The sequence below is a fragment of the Delphinus delphis genome, chromosome 7 (assembly GCF_949987515.2).
Source record: "Delphinus delphis chromosome 7, mDelDel1.2, whole genome shotgun sequence".
Lineage (NCBI taxonomy): Eukaryota > Metazoa > Chordata > Mammalia > Artiodactyla > Delphinidae > Delphinus > Delphinus delphis.
The window spans coordinates 48,691,313-48,711,389 of NC_082689.1; the positions used below are offsets into that span (position 1 = coordinate 48,691,313).

At 36.3% G+C, this 20,077-nt stretch overlaps 1 protein-coding gene across 1 annotated transcript in view; it reads right to left on the reverse strand.

Moving 5' to 3' along the window:
* The window catches only part of ZNF804A (zinc finger protein 804A), a 312,169-nt gene that overhangs the window by 62,650 nt on the left and 229,442 nt on the right, over positions 1-20,077 (reverse strand). Inside the window, exon 2 of the mRNA XM_060015620.1 lies at positions 2,865-3,008. Coding sequence (XP_059871603.1) covers positions 2,865-3,008 — 144 coding nt within the window. The remainder of the gene's footprint in view (positions 1-2,864; positions 3,009-20,077) is intronic.

The window sequence follows — 20,077 nt, forward strand, 5'->3', positions numbered from 1 at the left end:
CTCTCTGGATCACGGGACCCTGGCAATGGTGGGCTGCACAGGCTCCTGGCTGGGTAGGTGTGGATAGTGACCTGCGCTTGCACACAGGTTTCTTGGTGGCTGCAGCAGCAGCCTTAGCGTTTCATGCCTGTCTCTGGTGTCCACGCTGATAGCCATGGCTCGCGTCCGTCTCTGGAGCTCGTTTAGGCGTTGCTCTGAATTCCCTCTCCTCGTGCAGCCTGAAACAATGGCTTCTTGCCTCTTAGGCAGTTCCAGACTTTTTCCTGGACTCCCAGCCCTCTTTGGGAATCCAAACCAGCCCTCTTCAGGCTGTGTTCATGCAGCCAACCCCAGTCCTCTCTCTGGGATCTGACCTCAGAAGCCTGAGCCTCAGCTCCCAGCCCCCACCCACCCAGGCGGGTGAGCAGACAAGCCTCTCAGGTTGGTGAGTGGTGGTCAGCACCAATCCTCTGTGCGGGAATCTCTCCGATTTGCCGTCTGCACCCCTGTTGCTGAGATCTCCGTGGCTCCGAAGCTTCCCCCCCGCCCCCCGTCTCCACCAGTGAAGGGGCTTCCTAGTGTGTGGAAAATTTACCCCTTCACAGCTCCCTCTCAGAGGTGTAGGTCCCGTCCCTATTATTTTGTCTCTGTTTTTTCTTCTTTCTTTTGCCCTACCCAGGTACGTGGGGAGTTTCTTGCCTTTTGGGAAGTCTGAGGTCTTCTGCTAGTGTTCAGTAGGTGTTCTGTAGGAGTTGTTCCACATGCAGATGTATTTCTGATGTATTTGTTGGGGGGAAGGTGATCTCCACGTCTTACTCCTCTGCCATCTTAAAGGTATTGTGTGATAGGTTTTTTTTTGGTTTGTGTTTTGTTTGTTTACCTTGGTTCCAGTTCTTAGGAGAAAAATATCTGAATTGCCCACCTCCAAATTTTGTTCCCCTCTACTTAATTCGAAGTGGCCAAGGTTTGGGAAACCTGTGGTAAAAACAGAGCTAACTGTCATTGGGATAAAGTGTCTGTTCAGAAAAGGGAGTGCATTCTTTAGGAAGACAGTCTCAAACATGTGCCACAATCCTATGGAGAGGGAATACAATGATCATATAGATTTTAAGTACTTTCAGCTACTGTAACATAGTCTAATGTTAAATTAATCAGTTAAGACTCTGCTATTTACTAGAATTCATGGCCATTTAGATAGTCTGTCTCCAGAGCCTGCTGCCCCTGAGTAGTATCAAGTGACCAGACCTTCAAAAGAACAAACCAAATTTATCCTGAATTCCCTTAGCTTATCTGTGTACAGTATATAGTATCTTAACTTCATTTAGAATATGGAAATGGAAAGGTCTTCTGATAATCTAAGTGAATTTGATCCTCCAGACAACCTATGGTTGAACAAAGCATTCTTTGGCAAAGGACATTAAGATGTAGCTAGTAAGATATTCTTAAAATACACGTATACATACACACACATTTCCAAATACCTAGTTTACACCATGAAACATACATAAGTTGGTTTTTAGTTGCTAATAGGAAATGTTTATTCATGAGTGAAGCCAAAAAGAAATTATAAATGCATTTTAATACCTTGCTGATAAAATAACACTCCATCTTTGCACTCTTGTAAGGAATACAGGAAGATATTAGGAAAAATCAGAGGAACAACTTTCTTAGAGTTACCACATCGATAACAGCATTCCAGAATCTTTTTATAAAGCACAAGAAAGTTACCATAGAATGAAATCAATACTATTTCCTGATGGATTTAATGTTCAAATCAAGCAATGATATACTTATATGAATGTGTTTTTATGTAAGAAAAGAAATGATATTTCCATCAAAACCTTTTCATTAACTGGTGTGCCTGTGGGTCTACTACCAGCAAAAGAAACGCAAGGGCAGATCATTAAATTTAGTCAGCATTAATCAGTGACATATGTAAGCAGAGGGTAATGTTCTCCCTGCAACAGCCTCCCCAAGCACAGTTTTGTTGGTATGACAGAATGGAAAAACTGACAACAAAAGAAAATACATGTCATTTGTCCATAAGTAATTAATGTAATCATTTCCCCCTACTCTTTCATACTTATGGTAAATGTTAATGGAAAGTTAGTGTACGTTCATGGGTAAAAAATGTACCTTTAATTAATACCAAAGTGACATTTGGATGATTTTTGTGAGTGATGACTAAAAAGGAAAGTATTTATACGTTGACAATAACTAAGCATACTGAATCATGTCAAGTAAGCTAAACAATGTATGCAGTTGCATTGATATAAGTACAGCATATGAGAAAAACAGAATCTATATTATTAATGTCACTTCTGATGTCACTATTTTAAACTAATATTTACATACAGTGTTGAAAAAAATCAATCTTGGATTTTCAATCAATAGGGAAATGAAATAGTATTAAAATGAACTAAATCATATACATATTTATTTAACCAGTAACCCTAGATTGGTTTTACCATACCAAAACTTGTTTCTCGTACGTTTATGATAGTTTAAATGGGAAATGCCTTCCATAAAGAACTATGAATAAAATCATTTATATCTGGTCAATATCTTTAGTTGATTAACATATTTTGAAATTAATAAATTTGAAATATAGAGGATCACCACCTGAAGAATGTAATTTTCAAATTACTGTCTGTTACTAAAAGGCAACTGAATGGTATTTCTTTATATTGGTTATTTACTTCTGACTTTACTTTTGGTGCTTTTTAAAAAATGTCTTTCATTGTAAGTCATCAAATTATCACCCCAGATTGACATCTTTAAAAAGTGCACAGCAAAGAAAAAATATTATATTCATACAGTCTACACAATTCAAATTATTACAAAAGTTTAGAAATATTAGAGGTTTTTTGATACCTCTTTCTTACCTGCTTGTGGGCATGGTCATATGAATTAATGTGATTGTCAAACTCCTGATGCTTATAGTACTGCTTGTCACAGAGTTCACAGTAAAAATTGGCCTTCAGATCTTCCAGAGCTTTTGCTATGCTGTTCTCCTTCTCAGCATAATCCTGAAAAATAAAATTTCAAGGAAGGAAGCAATTAGTTTTCCTCTGAGTTTCCTTTCTTCTGACAGTTGACAACTTTAGTATAGTAATTAAAATTTAAAATAATATAACCGAGAAAGAGAAAAATAAAGCAAATAGCAGCAAACCAAATTAGGAGAAATTATCAGTTAAAGAAAATTAAAGATTAACAGAAGAAGTAAAAATAAATGATGAAAGAATAGGAGAAATATGGAGAGGAAAAACAAATCACAGAAAGAAATAGAAGCCCTTGCTTAAACAAGTTCCTGTGCTATGTTAGCACAGAAAAAAATATGAAACTCATATAGCTGTTGATTCAACTGTCAATTTCTGGCAATGACTTAGCTAACATAAAATTTTAAAATCCTGAACAACATCTAAAATATGTCCTTTATGAAGAGGTCCATATTGGTATGTAAATATTCAAGATTGGTTTTTTTGTTTGCTTGTTTGCAACTTATTCATCCCAAGTAGCTTTCATTTGACTAACGTTTTCATCTTGACCCATATCAATTTTGGTTGAACTTTTAAAAATTCTCTAGTCTTTGGAAAATGAGATTCTTTTCTGCAAGTTATTTACCTAAACTGAAAAGACTTAAACTGTATAACAGATGGCTTTCATCATGCTGATAGTAAATAAAGATGACTATACAATCAAACTCCTGAAAATATGAAAAATGCAGTGATTATCATTAGCTTTCATTTACAAAGCATAAAATAGCAAAATGTTTGTAGGTCTTAGGTTTTCTTAAATCTAAATTTACTTGCTATTTCATGCTTCCTTAAATGTTGATGTTGCCAGACATGAATAAATATTACATGTTGAAACACTGTCCAAGTCTTTCACTGAAGTGCTGATATAAAGAAAACCTAAACTTCGATCCCTACCTTAGAATACATTATGTTTCTAATTTACATATTGTCTCATGCTCAACTTCTTTAAAATTCAAAATAACTACATATTCAGGCCTCTTATGTGCTACCATAAGACACTCACTTGTTCAAGCACAAGGATTTGGAGATGAAACGGCACAGTCTTCTCTATGTCAATGACAATCGTCCTCTCACTAAATATACAGGCTAGAAAGAACTCGTAGTTTGAATGTTTAAATTGCTTCTACAAAATTTGAAAGTGGTTTACTAATTGTAATTTAATAAATGGTTAATACTTTCCTTACTTTATTGTGCTATATATTTGTGTACACATCATATAATGTACACCATCATTCATATGTATAACTTGTAGTATACCTTGTAGTAATGCATTTGCCATAGTCTGTACATACATGGCCCTCTTTCTCACTTTAAAGACAGTGATTCGTCATTATCTTTGATTAATTTTATCAACTGCACAGCAAGAGGTGATAAATTGCAAAATCGTTCAAATTGTTCATATATGAGTTGTCAATTTGAAAAATTTACCATTTCTCAGCAGATTTGTGAAATATTCCCCATTATTCTTTTTGATTGCATCCAATATGTTTAAAAAAAGTTAGTTTAAGAAGATGAAAATGAGTCTCATAGATCTAAACTGCTTACTGAATTTTTACAAAATCTTCAAAATAATACTTTGTGGATTATCCAATTTAAATGAAACAATAATTAAGTACTATGATTTCATGGCTAAGTACAAAGCAGAGATAAAATTCTAATCAATGTGAGTTTATTATAATGGCAATAGTCTTTGGTTCAAAGCAGAATTAGCTTTCAAAACAATATTTCAGAATAGTAATTTCTTTGCAAACTAGTTGATTCTCCCCATTACTTATAATTACAGTTAAGCTACTTCCTCTCTCTAAATTTTTGGTTATTTCTTATTTTGGTGTAAGGGTTTTTTTGGGGGTTTATTTTGTTTTCCTAAGATTGATATTCGTCCAGAGAAGCAATAATTGTTTCTTAATTTTTCATTCCACAAAAGTGGGAAAATTTTGAGGAAAGCAAACTGAGATTCTTAGGTAAATTGCATTCTTCCAAAGCATTAGCCTTAGCCTAGATTTGAAAGAGAAAAACAAATCTAAAAATAATAGCTGACATTTATTCAGTGCTTGTTTAGGGTCAGTCACCGATTAAGAGTTTGTATGTATTAACTCATTCAATCATGATTAAAATAATAGAGATGTGTATTCTAGACATTTCCTCATTTTACAGGTGAGAGTCCTAAATCACAGGAAAGTTCAATATCTAGCTCAAGGATGTATAATGAATAAATGTGCAGCTCATACTTGAACCCAAATAATCTGATCCATAGCACTCCATTATGTTTAAATTTTTAAGCAGAAAACAAAGTAGAGAGTACAGTATAATAACCCCCACATACCCATCACTCAGCTTCAACAATTATCACCTTGGGGTCAACTTTCTTTCATTTTATCCTCTCCTACCTCATATCCTTTCCCCTGCCTCAGATAATTTTTAAAGACATTCCTAAATTCATACAATTTTTTCTGTACATCTTTCAGTACGTATCTCTAAAATAGAAGAACTTTTAAAAAATATCATCATGAAATCAGTATCAGACCTAAACAAACAAACAAAGTCCCACAATCATTCCTTACTATCATCAAATATCCAGTCAGTGTGTTCAAATAACTCTAATTTTCTAATATTTTTAAATAGTTTGTTCAAATAAGGCCCATATGTTACCGTCATCTCATATGATTCTTAGTCTCTTTTGTGCTATAGGTCTTCCCTCTCTTTGTTTTAATCCTCATTGTATTTTAGTTTTCTGAATTTTTTTGATCATACCTCACATTCTGAAAAATGTTCAGAACTATAGAAACATTACAAGAAGATGACAACAAACTCTTATAAAGCCTTCACTTTAATGAAATCATTGTTAATATTTTGGCATGTGTTTGCCCTCTTGCTTTATCTCTGTATCTTCCTCTAAGATATTAAAAGAAACATGGCATAGTTGAAGTTAAGGTTGCAAATAATTTCACAGTAAGAATCATTTTTAGGCTAGAACTTTTAACTTGATATAAACTGCAGGAAGAAGTAAGGCTGTGTTCTAGAAAACATTAGTAGAATAGAAGGACTGGTTATTGAATGTGTCATAAGGAAAAGAGTCATATGTACCGTCATTGATTATACACTTAAAAAATGTTTGTAAACTGGAGGATCCTGGAAGATGAGGAAAGGGTAGCTGTTGTGTGTGTGAAGGGGGAGAAGGGGCTTAGGAACCAAGGCTTTCAATGCCAAGAAAAACATTTTTTAAGTTTGTATGTAGACAAAATTAGCCCTCGCTAGGCTGACATGCCCAGTGTCCCCTGGCCCCTCTCCTTCTCCACTGTGGATGGTGTTGAAAGAAGCATGGACTGGTATTGTAAAGCACAATATACACATATTCAACACAGCCATCCCCCTGCAGAAGGTAAGAAATACATTTGAATAAGATGAAAGAGGAACACAGCTGCTCATATATCCTCCTCAACCTCAAATTTTCCCCCTCTATCAGGCAAACGCATTCTGTTCAATTATGTACACACTTCCGAATGCTCCACTGAGTATGATGGCAGAGAGTGAAGAAGGGGTGAACTTCTTGTAGCTGGTCAAGTCATCCAAACCCATCACATTTTACATATATCTAAAAGCAGTAAATTTGAATCCTTATTTTCAGGAAAGCAGTATGTAATTCCAAAGTTATAAAGTCAAGAATCTTTTAATATGCAACCTTAGCAACTGTGCAGTGCAATAATTTTTGCAGAACAGCAAATTGAAAAGGAGTTAATGGTTTATCCACAGTCACAGGGCCATTCCATCTACCCTATATTTAAAATGAATAGGGCTTCCCTGGTGGTGCAGTGGTTGAGAGTCCGCCTGCCGATGCAGGGGACACGGGTTCATGCCCCGGTCCGGGAAGATCCCACATGCCGCAGAGCGGCTGGGCCCGTGAGTCATGGCCGCTGAGCCTGCGCGTCCGGAGCCTGTGCTCCGCAACGGGAGAGGCCACAGAAGCCCGCGTACTGAAAGAAACAAAAAACAAAACAAAAAACAAAATGAATAGCGTCGAAGTAGAACTTTGAAGGGAGAAAACTTTCTTTTCCAAAATGATGCATTTCATGTTGGCATCAGCATAACATATCGCGTCAAATGATGGTCAGCCTCTCTTAAAAGTCAGCCATAACTCGGTGCCATTGAGTAACCTTCCCTGAGGACTGTGAGCTCCAGGAGGGCAGCAATTCACACCTGCTTTGCTGACTGTGATATGTCCAGAGTTTTAACAGAGCTCAGCACTGCCAGACACTTGACAAATAATAATAAATAAAGAATATTAGCACTGCCCTTTTTTTGCTTTGCATGTGTATGAAAAACAAATATAACAGAAACCAACAGCACTAGAGATACACTATTATTAAAGTAGCTGAGCTCATGTTTGGGCTTGTGGTACCCAGTCATTTAGGGGACATCTTTAGAGCTAATACCAAATTACATATAAATGATCATTGCTAAATAGTAGTTGTAATCATATATTACACCCAATATTTCTGCTAGAAATACTCTATTTAAAGTAGCTAAAATTGCAAAGATATAAATAGATTGGGCACTGTTAGTATATAATTATTTTCAATGCTAAAAAATATTTGTATGTAATTAACACTTAAAATACTTTGGAAAATCTCTCTTCTCCTTCTGCCTCTGTCTCTGACTCTCCTATTGCTCCATCAAGAATAAAAGCATCCTTGTGATTTATATGCAGGATAAATTTCATTATAGTTTCTCTAAAGAGAGAAAGCGAAAAAGAAAAGTCTTTGTTAAAATGTGATTGTAATGAAAAGATTAATCAAGGAAGAGATCACAAAACTGTTCTCTTCTAAGAGGATATCGAGATAGAATACATTTCAACTGGAAATCCATAGTCTACACATTCTATAAAATACTGCACATCTTCTGGGCTGTATCTCTTGTTCCAGTTATTACCGAAGTGACAGGTTCTGAGACATTCTCCAGCAGCCTCATGTGGTACCACTTGACTGCAGTTTACCCCAGGCTGTGTTGAGGCATCTTTCCCTTACCATCAAGGGGCTTCTCTGACTCATGATATGGGAGCTTGTGGATTCCCACTCAGTACTAATAAATGTACCACCCAGGAGTGCTGAGGAGTTAATACCATTTAGGTCCACACTCAACCACTGTGGAGGGTAAGAACTCAAGGATAAATTGTTTCCCCTTTTGTCTACCAGGCAGACACTTCTGAGACACATTTCTAAGATTCCACAGAGATTCCCAGTGAGAAAGAGCACCTGTTACTTGCACTAGTGGCAAACAGTAAGTATATCCTTATATTAGCTTTTCTTATCTGTTCTACTTTTCGGGAACTTCAGTTCTGCTCCCTGGGATCATTCCCCAAATAAATAAACTACTTGTATAGTCGTCTTTGTCCTGGACTTGACTTTTAAGATGAACTGGGAGAAGATTACCAGTTTTTCTGGTACTTTCTATGAATGTCTTTCTGACAAGATACATTTTCTAGAATAATTTTAGATGGTATCATTTTACAGTTTGAAGTTCCCTAATAGTACATCATCATTATCAGAAAAAATATTTTTACAATGACCTACAAGTTCTACTCTATGTGTTACTCACACTACATCTCTGTCATCATCTTCTATCATTCTTTCTCTCTCTCTCACTTTACTTTAGCCACCTTTATTTCCTTAAAGTTTTTGAAACTTTCTTAATTATACATTCACTTTGACCCTTGGACTTGTTACTTTCCCTGGAATGTTCTTATACCAGATGTTTGCATGAAGCACTCATTCACTTCTGGCAGATCTCTACTAAAATGTTCTTTCCTCAAAGATGACTTCCCTTATCATCCTTCTAGAAGACAAACACATTATTCTGTATTCTTTCCCTCTTTTATCTTTCTTTTTAATGTTAAGAAGAGAAAGTTTATTCAGGAAGAAAACAGTTATAGAACACCTTTGGGCCCTGGAGTCTGAAAGCTATATTAACAATAAGGGAGAGAGAGAGTACAAATGAAGCATGTGGAAAAACTGATGTTATTATTATTATTTGCGGTATGTGGGCCTCTCACTGTTGTGGCCTCTCCCGTTGTGGAGCACAGGCTCCGGACGTGCAGGCTCAGTGGACATGGCTCACGGGCCCAGCCGCTCCGCGGCATGTGGGATCCTCCCGGACCGGGGCACGAACCTGTGTCCCCTGCATCAGCAGGTGGACTTTCAACCACTGCGCCACCAGGGAAGCCCCCTGATGTTATTATTATCTGGTTTAAATCCTTTCCCTATTAGGCAAGAGGGTAACCACTTTCTGGGTGATAAAACTCTATGCTATTGTCTCAAAAAATATATGTCATTCTGTTCTGAAGGGCTAGGCTCTATTACCTCAAAGGCTAAGGAATGGATAACAAGAAAATTCTAAGGAATAGAGAGACAACTAAGGGTTAAGTCAGAAAGTCACAATTTTATCCAAAGTCACAAGTGCAATGAACAGAATTATAGTTTAAAATGTGCGTTTAAATGTAAGGTTTTTCCAAGGATTCCACAGAAATGCAAACTCATCTATACCACCATCAAAGGTGAAGGCAGAGACTGACTACTAAAAATGCTGTGTATTGAACAGCACATCCCTAGAGACAGCTCTAGTGAGCTAACTCAAGTACAACCTAACAGCAAGGACAATGTATATTTTAATGTCCACGTTTATAAGAATGGGAGCAAATAAAACTGTTTTTCAAAATTGACAACTTCTTTCAGAATTACAATAGTTTCAAGGCAAGAGCGTTCATTCATAAGGTTTTATCTACTTCCATGCTGTGATTATTTAGCTGATAACAACCACTGGATAAACAGTATGATTTCTAACCTTAGAACCTGTTCAGGTAAAAGAAGTATGGATCCCCAAGCCTCAGTCAAAGTATAATCTTGTCTATCTCACTTGGCTATCCTCCTTCTCATCAAGACAATGTCTCTTTGGAGGCATCTGTTTCTTTTCCATCCATGGATCCTACTGGAAGCCCTGGCCTATGGCTATACTTTTTAGACCCTCTGGTTAATTTAAGCTAATATTTATTACAACTTGAGACAATACCAGAAGACTGAGTTAGAATTTTCTATTCATATTGGGAGAAATCTGAGGGACAGCATGCTTTAATAGTTGGCTGAAAGTGAACATCACTCTGCTGTCTCCCTGTGCAGAAAGCAAGGCCATGGGGAATCTCATTTTGAGGCAGAAAATGTATATCAGGTGTACTGAAGCTGAACGCTAGCTGAGGCGCGTAGTACTCCAGTTCAAATATAGATATAGAGATAGATAGATATAATGTCATTCATATATATAAAATTCCAAGGGACTTCTATATCAGTAGATTCCACAAAGGGTCCCAGTGTAGAATATGAGTGGTAGTAATTTAGAGTGCTTTGTTCATTTTAGAAATCTCTTGAATTGACAGGCAACAGCTATTTTCTCTGAGAGGTAGAAGAAAGACATGGAATGGTGGCCTGGTGCATACGTTATGTCTCAGTTGTGAGAGTAATCTAAAGGAAGACAGAGCAGTTTCTCTAGTAAATTGTCCCAGTGATTTTCCTAACTTAGGTTCTCCCAGAAATAGACACCGAGACAAAGAGGTGAGATCAAGGGGTTTATTTGAGATCTCAGGAAACAATAGTAGAAGTTGATAAAGATTTCTGGTTTCAGCTCTGACATGTACAGAGCTTGAAAGTCATTGCTCTTGTCCTCACAATAAGAATAATCTATGGAAAATGAAAATCAACTATTTTTCTTGGAACTCTCAAAGAACCGAAGCCACAGGGCAAAATACCACTTCGAAATCTGAAGAGACAGTCACATTCAGAGATAGAGCAACTAGCATCTGCTTACTTGGCTCAGAAGCTGCTGAGCCCTGAGCTGCTAGGAACTCTTAAATGTTAACTTTGATGAATTTCCATGGGCTGATTATACAGTGTGTGAGACAGAAACCTGGTGTGAGAAAGAAACTCTTGGTGACTGCAATCTTATAGGGACCACCAAACAGGCTTTCCTTTCATGAACCCCACGAGGTTTTCACGATGGTAATTTGAGAAAGCATCCCTTGTGTCCCTGGAAGGTGAATGGGAAGAATAACTGTTGTGAAATAAGCCAAGAACCTTCTCTATAACTGAAGACTACTCCCAAAGGACAGAGTATTTCCACATCTCAATTGAAAGACCTTATTCCATCCAAGAAAGGAATGTACTCTCCCTACAATCTTTCTGTCTCACATGAGTTGTAGGGGCACAGGTCATGGCTTTGAGAAAACAGAGTGAGAATTCTATAGCTGAAAGATGGAGTGGGGGGCCTGGGGTGAGAGAAAAGAAAAAAGCTTTACCACAGGAGAACCACATACGATGGTCACAGCTCTGAGACATAGACATCTTAAAGAATTAACGTCTAATCAAAAGGTTTAGGAATACTCCCTCTCTCTCACACTTCACCAACCCAGCTATAGGGCTCCAGTGTAATAGTGGATTAGCTCTGAAAAGATGGCAGGATACTCTCTCTGAGGAGGTGTATACAGAAGAGTAGAAAATTAAACAGGCACATACAATCAAGGGCAGTGGAGGAACTTCAGGTCTCTTGGGCTTATAACTACAGAAAACAGACACAGTCCAACGCTTAGACAGATTAATAGAAATATTCACAATAAACATCTATTTATCTCAGGACCTATTACTTGATACATGTCTAGCTTTCAATAAAAAATTACAAATCATCTTAAAAGATAAGAAAAAACAGTCTGAAGGGAAAAAACAAGCACTAGAACAAGGCTTGGAACTCAGATACTACCTAGATGATGGAATTATTGAGGAATTCAAAAGAACTCTGATTAATGCATTAAGGTCTCTAATGGAAAAGACAACATGCAAGAGTAGATGGGTTATGTAAAGCAAAGAAATGGGAATTCTGTGAAAGAATCAAAGGATAATGTTAGAAATAAAAAACACTCTAAACCTGCTATATTAAAAAAAAAACATTCTAACTGAAATGAAGAATACTTTCAGTGGACTCATCAGTAGACGTGGTACAGTTGAGGAAAGTGAACTTGAAGATGTGCCAATATAATCTTACCAAATTGAAATGCAAAGAGGAAGGAAGGAAAGAAGAAACCAGAACAGAAGGACATCCCAGAACTATGGGATAATATCACAAGGTATAACGTAAGTGTATTTGAAATACCAGAAGGAGAAGAGAGAGAGAATGGAGCAGAAGAAATATTTGAAGCAAAAATGGGTGAAATTTTTCCTAATTAACAGCAGATACCAAATTACAGTTCTAGGAAGCTCAGAGGACACCAAAATGATATAAATAACAATACAACAACAAACACCTAGAAATATCATATTTATACAGCAGAAAGACAAAATCTTCATATTTTGCCTTTATCAGATAAACAAAAACTCATCAAATTCATCATCAACAAATCTTCCCTGTAAGAAACATTGAAGGGAGTACCTCAGGAAAAAAAGTAAAAAAAAAAAAAAAAAAAAAAAGTATATAGGAAAAGTGTTATAGTAGGAATAAATTAAGGTAAAATGGATATATCTAAATTTACTTAAAAGTTAACTTTGTTTTTAAAACAATAATACCAAAACTGAATTGGGTAGTTATAGCATATAAATAAGTAAAATGAATCACAGCAATGTCAGAAAGGACAGGGGAATAGGAATACTCTCTTAAAAGGCACCTATACTACATGTGAAACGGTATAGTGGTATGTAAAGGTGGACTTAGATTAGTAAATATGTATGTTATAAACTCCAGATAGACCACTAAAAAAGTGTTAAAATGAAGTATAATTGATACACTGAGAGGAGATAAAATTAAATCATATACATTGTTCAATTAAAACCTGAAAAGGCAGAAAAAGACCAGGAGAGAGAGAAACAAAGAACAAATTTAACAAATAGAAAACGATGACAAACATGGTAGTTATTACATCAATTATATCAATAATCACTTTAATTACATCGATTATAAGACAAAAACTGTCACAGTGGATAAAAAAACAGGCTATGTATCGTCTACAAGAAAGCTGCTTTAAATATAAAGACTCAGGATAAAAGTTAAGGAGTGGAAGTCAGTAAAGATTGTGTTATGAAGGAGGTTGCTACAGAGGGAAATGAAGCTTGTTCATGTTGGAAACTCTGGACCCTAGTGGAGAACACAAACCTCAGAGTTTTGTATTCATGGAGTCAGGGAGCTATGCTATTTATCTAACAAATCCCTTTGAGTACTGGCCCATGGCAGTTTCCAGAGAGCATTTACACCCGGCACTATATATATATATATATATATATATATATATATAAAACACTATACATATATTACAAACATATGTATGCATATACATACATTTATATATATATTCACTACTTGTAATTACATTATGTATCTGTTGTAATTTCTCACCATTATACATTCTATGAAGGCAGGATCTTTATATTCTTTGTTCATTGCCATATCCCCAATGCCTAAAAGAATGCCTAGGACGAACAGGTGTTTAAAAAACATTTCTTTAATAAATGAATGAATAAACTGTATTTTTGGAGGTTGTACATATCATTTATTGTTTATAGTCTTGAACCATGTTAGTGGTGTGCACTATTTGACTGGATAGAAAAAAAACATGTTTGAAATACCCAAAACACACATATTAGTTTTCTACTGTGATTAATACTCATAATCCTTGCTATCTAATCACCTGTGCAAAATTCAGTGCATTCTATACAATAATTTTCTGAAGGATGATTTGTAACACTAATATAAATCAACACCGTCAATTCTATATGACATTATGGCTCATTCTTTGGTCTTTTGCAATAGAGAGAAGAAATGATGCACCCAGAGGTAAAAATATCTGCCTAGTTTTTAGCTAAAACTAGTTTCAGATGGTGTAAAACATAAGTCCCTTCATTCAACAATTATTTATGGAGTGCCTATAGGTATTATGTACATCCTAGAGACACAATATGTGTAAAAGAAATCTGTTTTCTATTAACACCATTATGATGAAGATGCAAAAGAAAGACAGCTTTTGTTTATTATGATATACATATATATAAGTTTTATAATAATTTAGACTTCTAAAGAAGGTTATTGTGGGTGCACAGTGGTAGGCAAATTCTTCCACTGAGGGCATAAGTAGAGTCTTTCAAATAATGCCTAATTCATTGAAAACTGAATAGGTGTCAGTGGATGAAAGAAGGATGCAGTGTATTATATATTCCAGAAAAATAATTATATATAGAGCCATGAAATATTAGAATGTTGAAAACTTGCAAGCCACTTGGTGTGGCTGGAGAATTTGGTGCCTGGTGTGCAGCAGGAACTATAATTGCTGGCAACAATAGAAAGGTGAGGCAGAGGTCAGATCATGAAGACATCTTACTTCTATGTATGCTAATAAATCTGAATGTTTATAAAAGCTGATGGGAAGTTAGTAAAGATTTTTAAGCAAGGAAATAAGCTGATCAGATTTGCGTTTAGGAAACAGATATGACTACAAAGTAGAGAATGAAAGAAGTATGAAGTTAAGACTGGACGTTAGGATAGTATTTTCCAGATGGGAAAAAGTAAAATCCTTAACGTAAAGAGTAGCAACCAGGGCAGAGATGATGCGAAGGCACTGAAAGATGTGAGACAGCACCACAAGAGATTTTGACTGATGATATGAAGGATACAGAAGGAATGGTTCCAGCTGGGTGATGGAGATGGAAGCCAAGTTCTTCCACAACAATGAGTGACTGGAAGGTAAGAAGTAGATATTCTGAGTATCTTTCTTTAAAAGGGAAAGAGAGGGCTTCCCTGGTGGCGCAGTGGTTGAGAGTCCACCTGCCGATGCTAGGGGACACGGGTTCGTGCCCCGGTCCGGGAAGATCCCACATGCCGTGGAGCGGCTGGGCCCGTGAGCCATGGCCGCTGAGCCTGCGCGTCCGGAGCCTGTGCTCCACAATGGGAGAGGCCACAACAGTAAGAGACCCATGTACCGCAAAAAAAATAAATAAATAAAATAAATAAAGGGAAAGAGATTAGCTCCTCATTTCTGAGATGACCATTTTGTTGAATCATTGGAATTGTTCTCGAGTTTTTCACCAAGACAAATTCCCTAGAGCCTAGATATGAGTCATTTAATATTTTCTGTTACTCAGATTTAATTTCTTTCAATGATAATGTTTTCCTATATGTCAGGTTTTTTTCTGTTTTCATTGTTAGCTACTTTAAACATAGCATTATACAATAGATGAAAAAATTCAGAAGTATGGTTTTATTATTACATAATAATAAAATTGAAAGGAAATGATAAACATTTTAAAATTCAAAGTACCCTGAAGCTTGTAACACACATTCAGTAAAGATAGCCAGTCTCCCTCTAGTAACCTGAACTGGAACGGTCCATGACTAAATTCAACAAGGCTACTTAGAGGCCAAGATGGTATTATGAATTCTTTTGGATTGTATGAGAAATTTGTACATTTTCTAATTTGTACAAATTCTAATTGTACTGCATTTTGGGAATGGAAGATCTAAGAAGTTTTGCATATTTGTTAAAAGGTACATTACTTTAAAAGATGGTCACATGGAAAAGAGGAAATAAGAAGAGCTCTTAAGAGTGTATGTATATGTGTATATTGCATACAGATATGTATAAACCGCAGATTTCAAAAAATGAAAAAGATGGATACTTAATTAATTTTAGACTAGTTCTACTTCTTCCTAAAGTCATACAGTTCTTTCTTTCCTTTTTTTCATTTCCTGGCTACAAAATGAAACTGCCTTGCTGAGAACAAAATAAGGTAAAATAATAGTCTTCGAAACTTTTAGCCTCATGCATTTTTAGAAAATATTTTCTCAAAAAGCAAGCATAACACTGTAGGTGTCCCATCAGAGGAGTTTCCCAGATGTCTTGCAAAGATCATAATGCAACCATAGCCTCCATAATAAGAGGAACAATATATGGAGACCTGCCGTCTCGCCCATTAGTGCCAGCGGCCTCTGCCCCTGTGGTTAATTCTGCTTTGTCTTGAACTCCGAATGGGAGTGATATTCTGTGGATTTGATACATTGTTAGCACAGCAGGGAAAGCCCATTTGAAAATAATCATATGTTTCAGGTATCCAAAAGAAAAGGGACATTTTGCAAAGAGCAGCATTTTAACTTGAAAAACTTACAACTAAAATTTGGGTGGCGAAGGGAAGGACATTAACATGTATTGATTGCCTCAAATGAGCACTACACTCAGATTATCTCAGGCCTGACAATATTAATCCTCAGGTGAATATTATTAGCCCCATTTTACATATGATGAAAGCAAGACTAGAAGGGTAAGGATAATTGGCCTGCAATCTTATACCATGCAGTGGTGAGTCTGACTTTGTTGGCTTTTGCTGAGCTACCCACGAACTTTCTTTCCATGCCTGACATTGTTTTCTGTTAGGAGGAATCAATAGTGGCCTAAAAGAATTAAAACAGAAAAAAGATATTTGTGAAACACAGATTTTAAAAGAAATTAAAAATGTAAGAAGAAAGTATATTTTGTTAAAATACAAATTTAATTAAAATTTAAACATGATAATGCAAAACATTTAATACTACTTGAATTATTTAGTGAGCATATATACTTAAAATATGAGAACGATAGTTTGAATAACAACATGAGAAGGATATGATTCTTCAATGATCAATGCTCTGAACAATGTAAGAAATGGGGAAGGAAGTGACCATGTAACCTACATAAAACCTTAAGCCAGGTGGATTCATCCCTCACTGGGTAAAGTTTATACTCTAGTTTTCTAATATAGGGGAAAAAAACTATGAAAACAATGTTTTTGATATATTTAATTTCTAGAAAATATAATATGAGTGCATTTTAAGAACAAATAGTGAATTCCCTAGTCAATATTGAAATTTTTCTACCATTGAGATAATGCCTCTGTTTTTTATTTTAAAAATCCCATGCTGCTGTTTATGGCTGTAATTTGATAAAGGTGTCCGTAGGGTTCATACTCCTATAGGACAAGCCATTTGAATAAGGCAAAGAGAAAGAATATCAAAATGTTATAAATTATATTTAATGAGAATATGAACTTATATATTCCAGGATAGTCTATCCTTTGATATGACTTTGTGGAAGAAAAATTCAATTAACAAAATAGAGAAACTTTCCGGAGATATCTTCAGAATAAATAATCACAATACTAATAACCGTGAATATTTCTATATTACTGCATGCCAGGCTCACTTCAGGGTACTTCGTACATATCACATCATGTAATTCTCACAACTTAATGTGTTTGGTCCTATTATTATTGCTGACTCACAGATGAAGGCACTGGGACACACAGAATTTAAGAACCTGCCCAAGGTCATACAGTTAGTGGGTGGCAAAATCTGAATTTGAACATAGGCAGATCGATTGAATCTATGTGCAATCAATTTGAACATAGGCAAACTGGCTCCAGTGTTGTGCTATAATGATGGAAGCTGATGATAATGAGTTATAATACCAAAAAGCGGCACAATTCATGATTGCCCAAATGACTGTACTCTAGGACTAAAAATGGGATCGTAAGAACAGTAATAAAAAAGTATTTTTGTTTTAAACTCCTACCTGCTATTTAGGTAGCCTTGACTCCCTGGAAATGCCCCCCATAGAGGACCTCCTGTGTGCTCAGGCACACTCTTTTTCTCCACTACCCAGTGCTCCCTCCAGAAATGTCTGCTGCTAGGGTTCTGCTGCCCACGGAGCCGTCTGCCCAGCTTTTTCCTGCTGTTCTTCCCCGGGCAGGCTCCCAAAGGCCCTGGTGAGCATACTAAGGATAATAACTCGCATCATGACCAAAGCCACTGTGGAGGCCTCCGCTGCTGTGATTAGAGCAGAGTCAGATGTCCCAGGCACCCCATAAATGTACAAATGTTTTTATATCTTGTAAAATATGCTCTGAGCTTTTAACTACAACCTTTTTTTTTAATGCATAGATGACATTCAAATACAAGTAAGTATTTACAAGGAAATTCTATATGAAAAGTACATAACATAATATTTTTCTTCAGACCATTTTTGTTTTTTCTAATTTACAACATTTTAGAATATTAAATCTTTCTGTAGAAAATTGCTATCAACCTAGCTCTCTCTGTCTCTGTCTCTCTCTGTCTTTAGGAACAGTCACTACTAGGATTATATCTTTTATTATATTAGTATGTGCCACAAACGATTTTAACCTTCTCTTTTTAAATACCAAGACTATCAGACTGTAAAATCATAGAAGTTTGAAAAAAAAAAATGAGAATGGTAGTCAATATGAAATGTGAAGTGAATACTATTTCTAAAAGAAAATAAATTATTATATCTGATGTAACCATAAGAAACATTAAAATAAGTCAAACTAAGGCTGGAAAATATGGTATAATTTGGAGACTGAATTAGGTAATTACCTCATAAGCTATATTATTCAGGACACAGAGGTGATCACCCAGTTCTGTGCTTGACCTACTGTTTACCAAGGAGTATGCTAGATTCTCTGCTTACGAAGAAGGATAAACAGGGTTCCTGGAATAGAGGAATATGAGAGCTAGTGAGCTAGAGGGCCACATAAAGAGATGGTGTCAACCTAGTAACATTAAGTGCTATGGTAAAGATTTCACACATCCTTTGGAGTACTTCAGGGTCAAGGGAGGCTTCTGGAGAAGGTGACAACTGAACTGCGCTGCAAAGGAGCAGTAGCAATTATCTAAGAAAAGAAATGTCTGAAGAGGTTCCCCGCAAAAAGAGATACAATGTACATAGTCACAGAGGCTTGAGCAAACTTGCTGAGGTCAGGGAACAAAAGCAGGAGGACATTATTAGGGTTTAAAGTACTAGGCAGACTGTATTAAAAAAAAGCACGGAGAGGGAGGTAAAAGCATGATCACAAAGTGTGCGGCACACTAAGGAGTTGTCAGTTGTTTGGGTTACTTATGATAATTAAGAAGAGAGATTGGGAGTAGGGAAGCTTGTTAAAACAGTTTTACAATCTACAATCGCTCAAGCAGAGATGGTGACAGCCTGTGTCACAAAACCTATAGGTTACAAAAAAAATTTCGATTCTAAGATCAAAAGTCACATTGATTTTAATAACACAATTCTATCATATATTTATACTTAAATAATTTATAAAGAATGAGTTTATCAAATCTTACTTTGAGGACTCCATCTAAAAGTTCTATAGAATTAATGTATATAGTCACTGATTTTAACCATAAATCCCCACTATAAATCAACTCTACTTATTACTTTTCTCTCTGAAGCACTGACTCTACATCTTGCCCGCCATGAATTATTCCCCAGTGTCTGTAACTGGACGTGTGCACAAGCAGCTCCCCCAGCTTTGTGAACATGGATGGATTTCTGGCCTGGGTGGCTGCCCCTGCTTAGGAAGCTCCTTGTTTTCAGTAACAGGCATCCCATGAAGAACAGGCTCTGCCACACTGTCACTCATTGTCTGTCCTTGTTTTCTTTCCCCAGGAGATATTTCACTGTTATTAAACAACTACAGTGTGCTAAGAACCATGCTAGGCATTTCTGAATTATTCCTTGTGAAAATCCTCCAGGATAGGTATTGTTACTCCTAATTTATAGATTAGGGGAGGGAGACACAAAGAGATTAAGCAGCTCTTCCAAATTTCAGAGGTACTGGGTAGCAACATTAAGATTTAAAACCGCATCTGGTTATCCTAGCTTTGAAGCCCTGACCATTAATTTATAAGCCTGAAGGTATGCGGTTCAATTTAACACCAAAAAAAAAATTGAGTACCTGCTATGTGTTAAGAGCAAAAGAAGGTGTGGAATGCAAACATGAAAACCAAATTGTTCCTTTCTCAGCAAACTAGTAGGGTAGGAGAAAATCCGGGGAGATGGTTATAATGCCATGCCGTAACTACTATCAGACCACAAATGAGAGAGAAATCATTCATGTAACTCAACAAGGCAAAAAAAAAAAAAAAAAAAATCAGGGAAGAATGAAAAGAGATGGCAGCAAGTGGAACTTTAAAGAATTAACAGACTCCAGCTCAGGAGG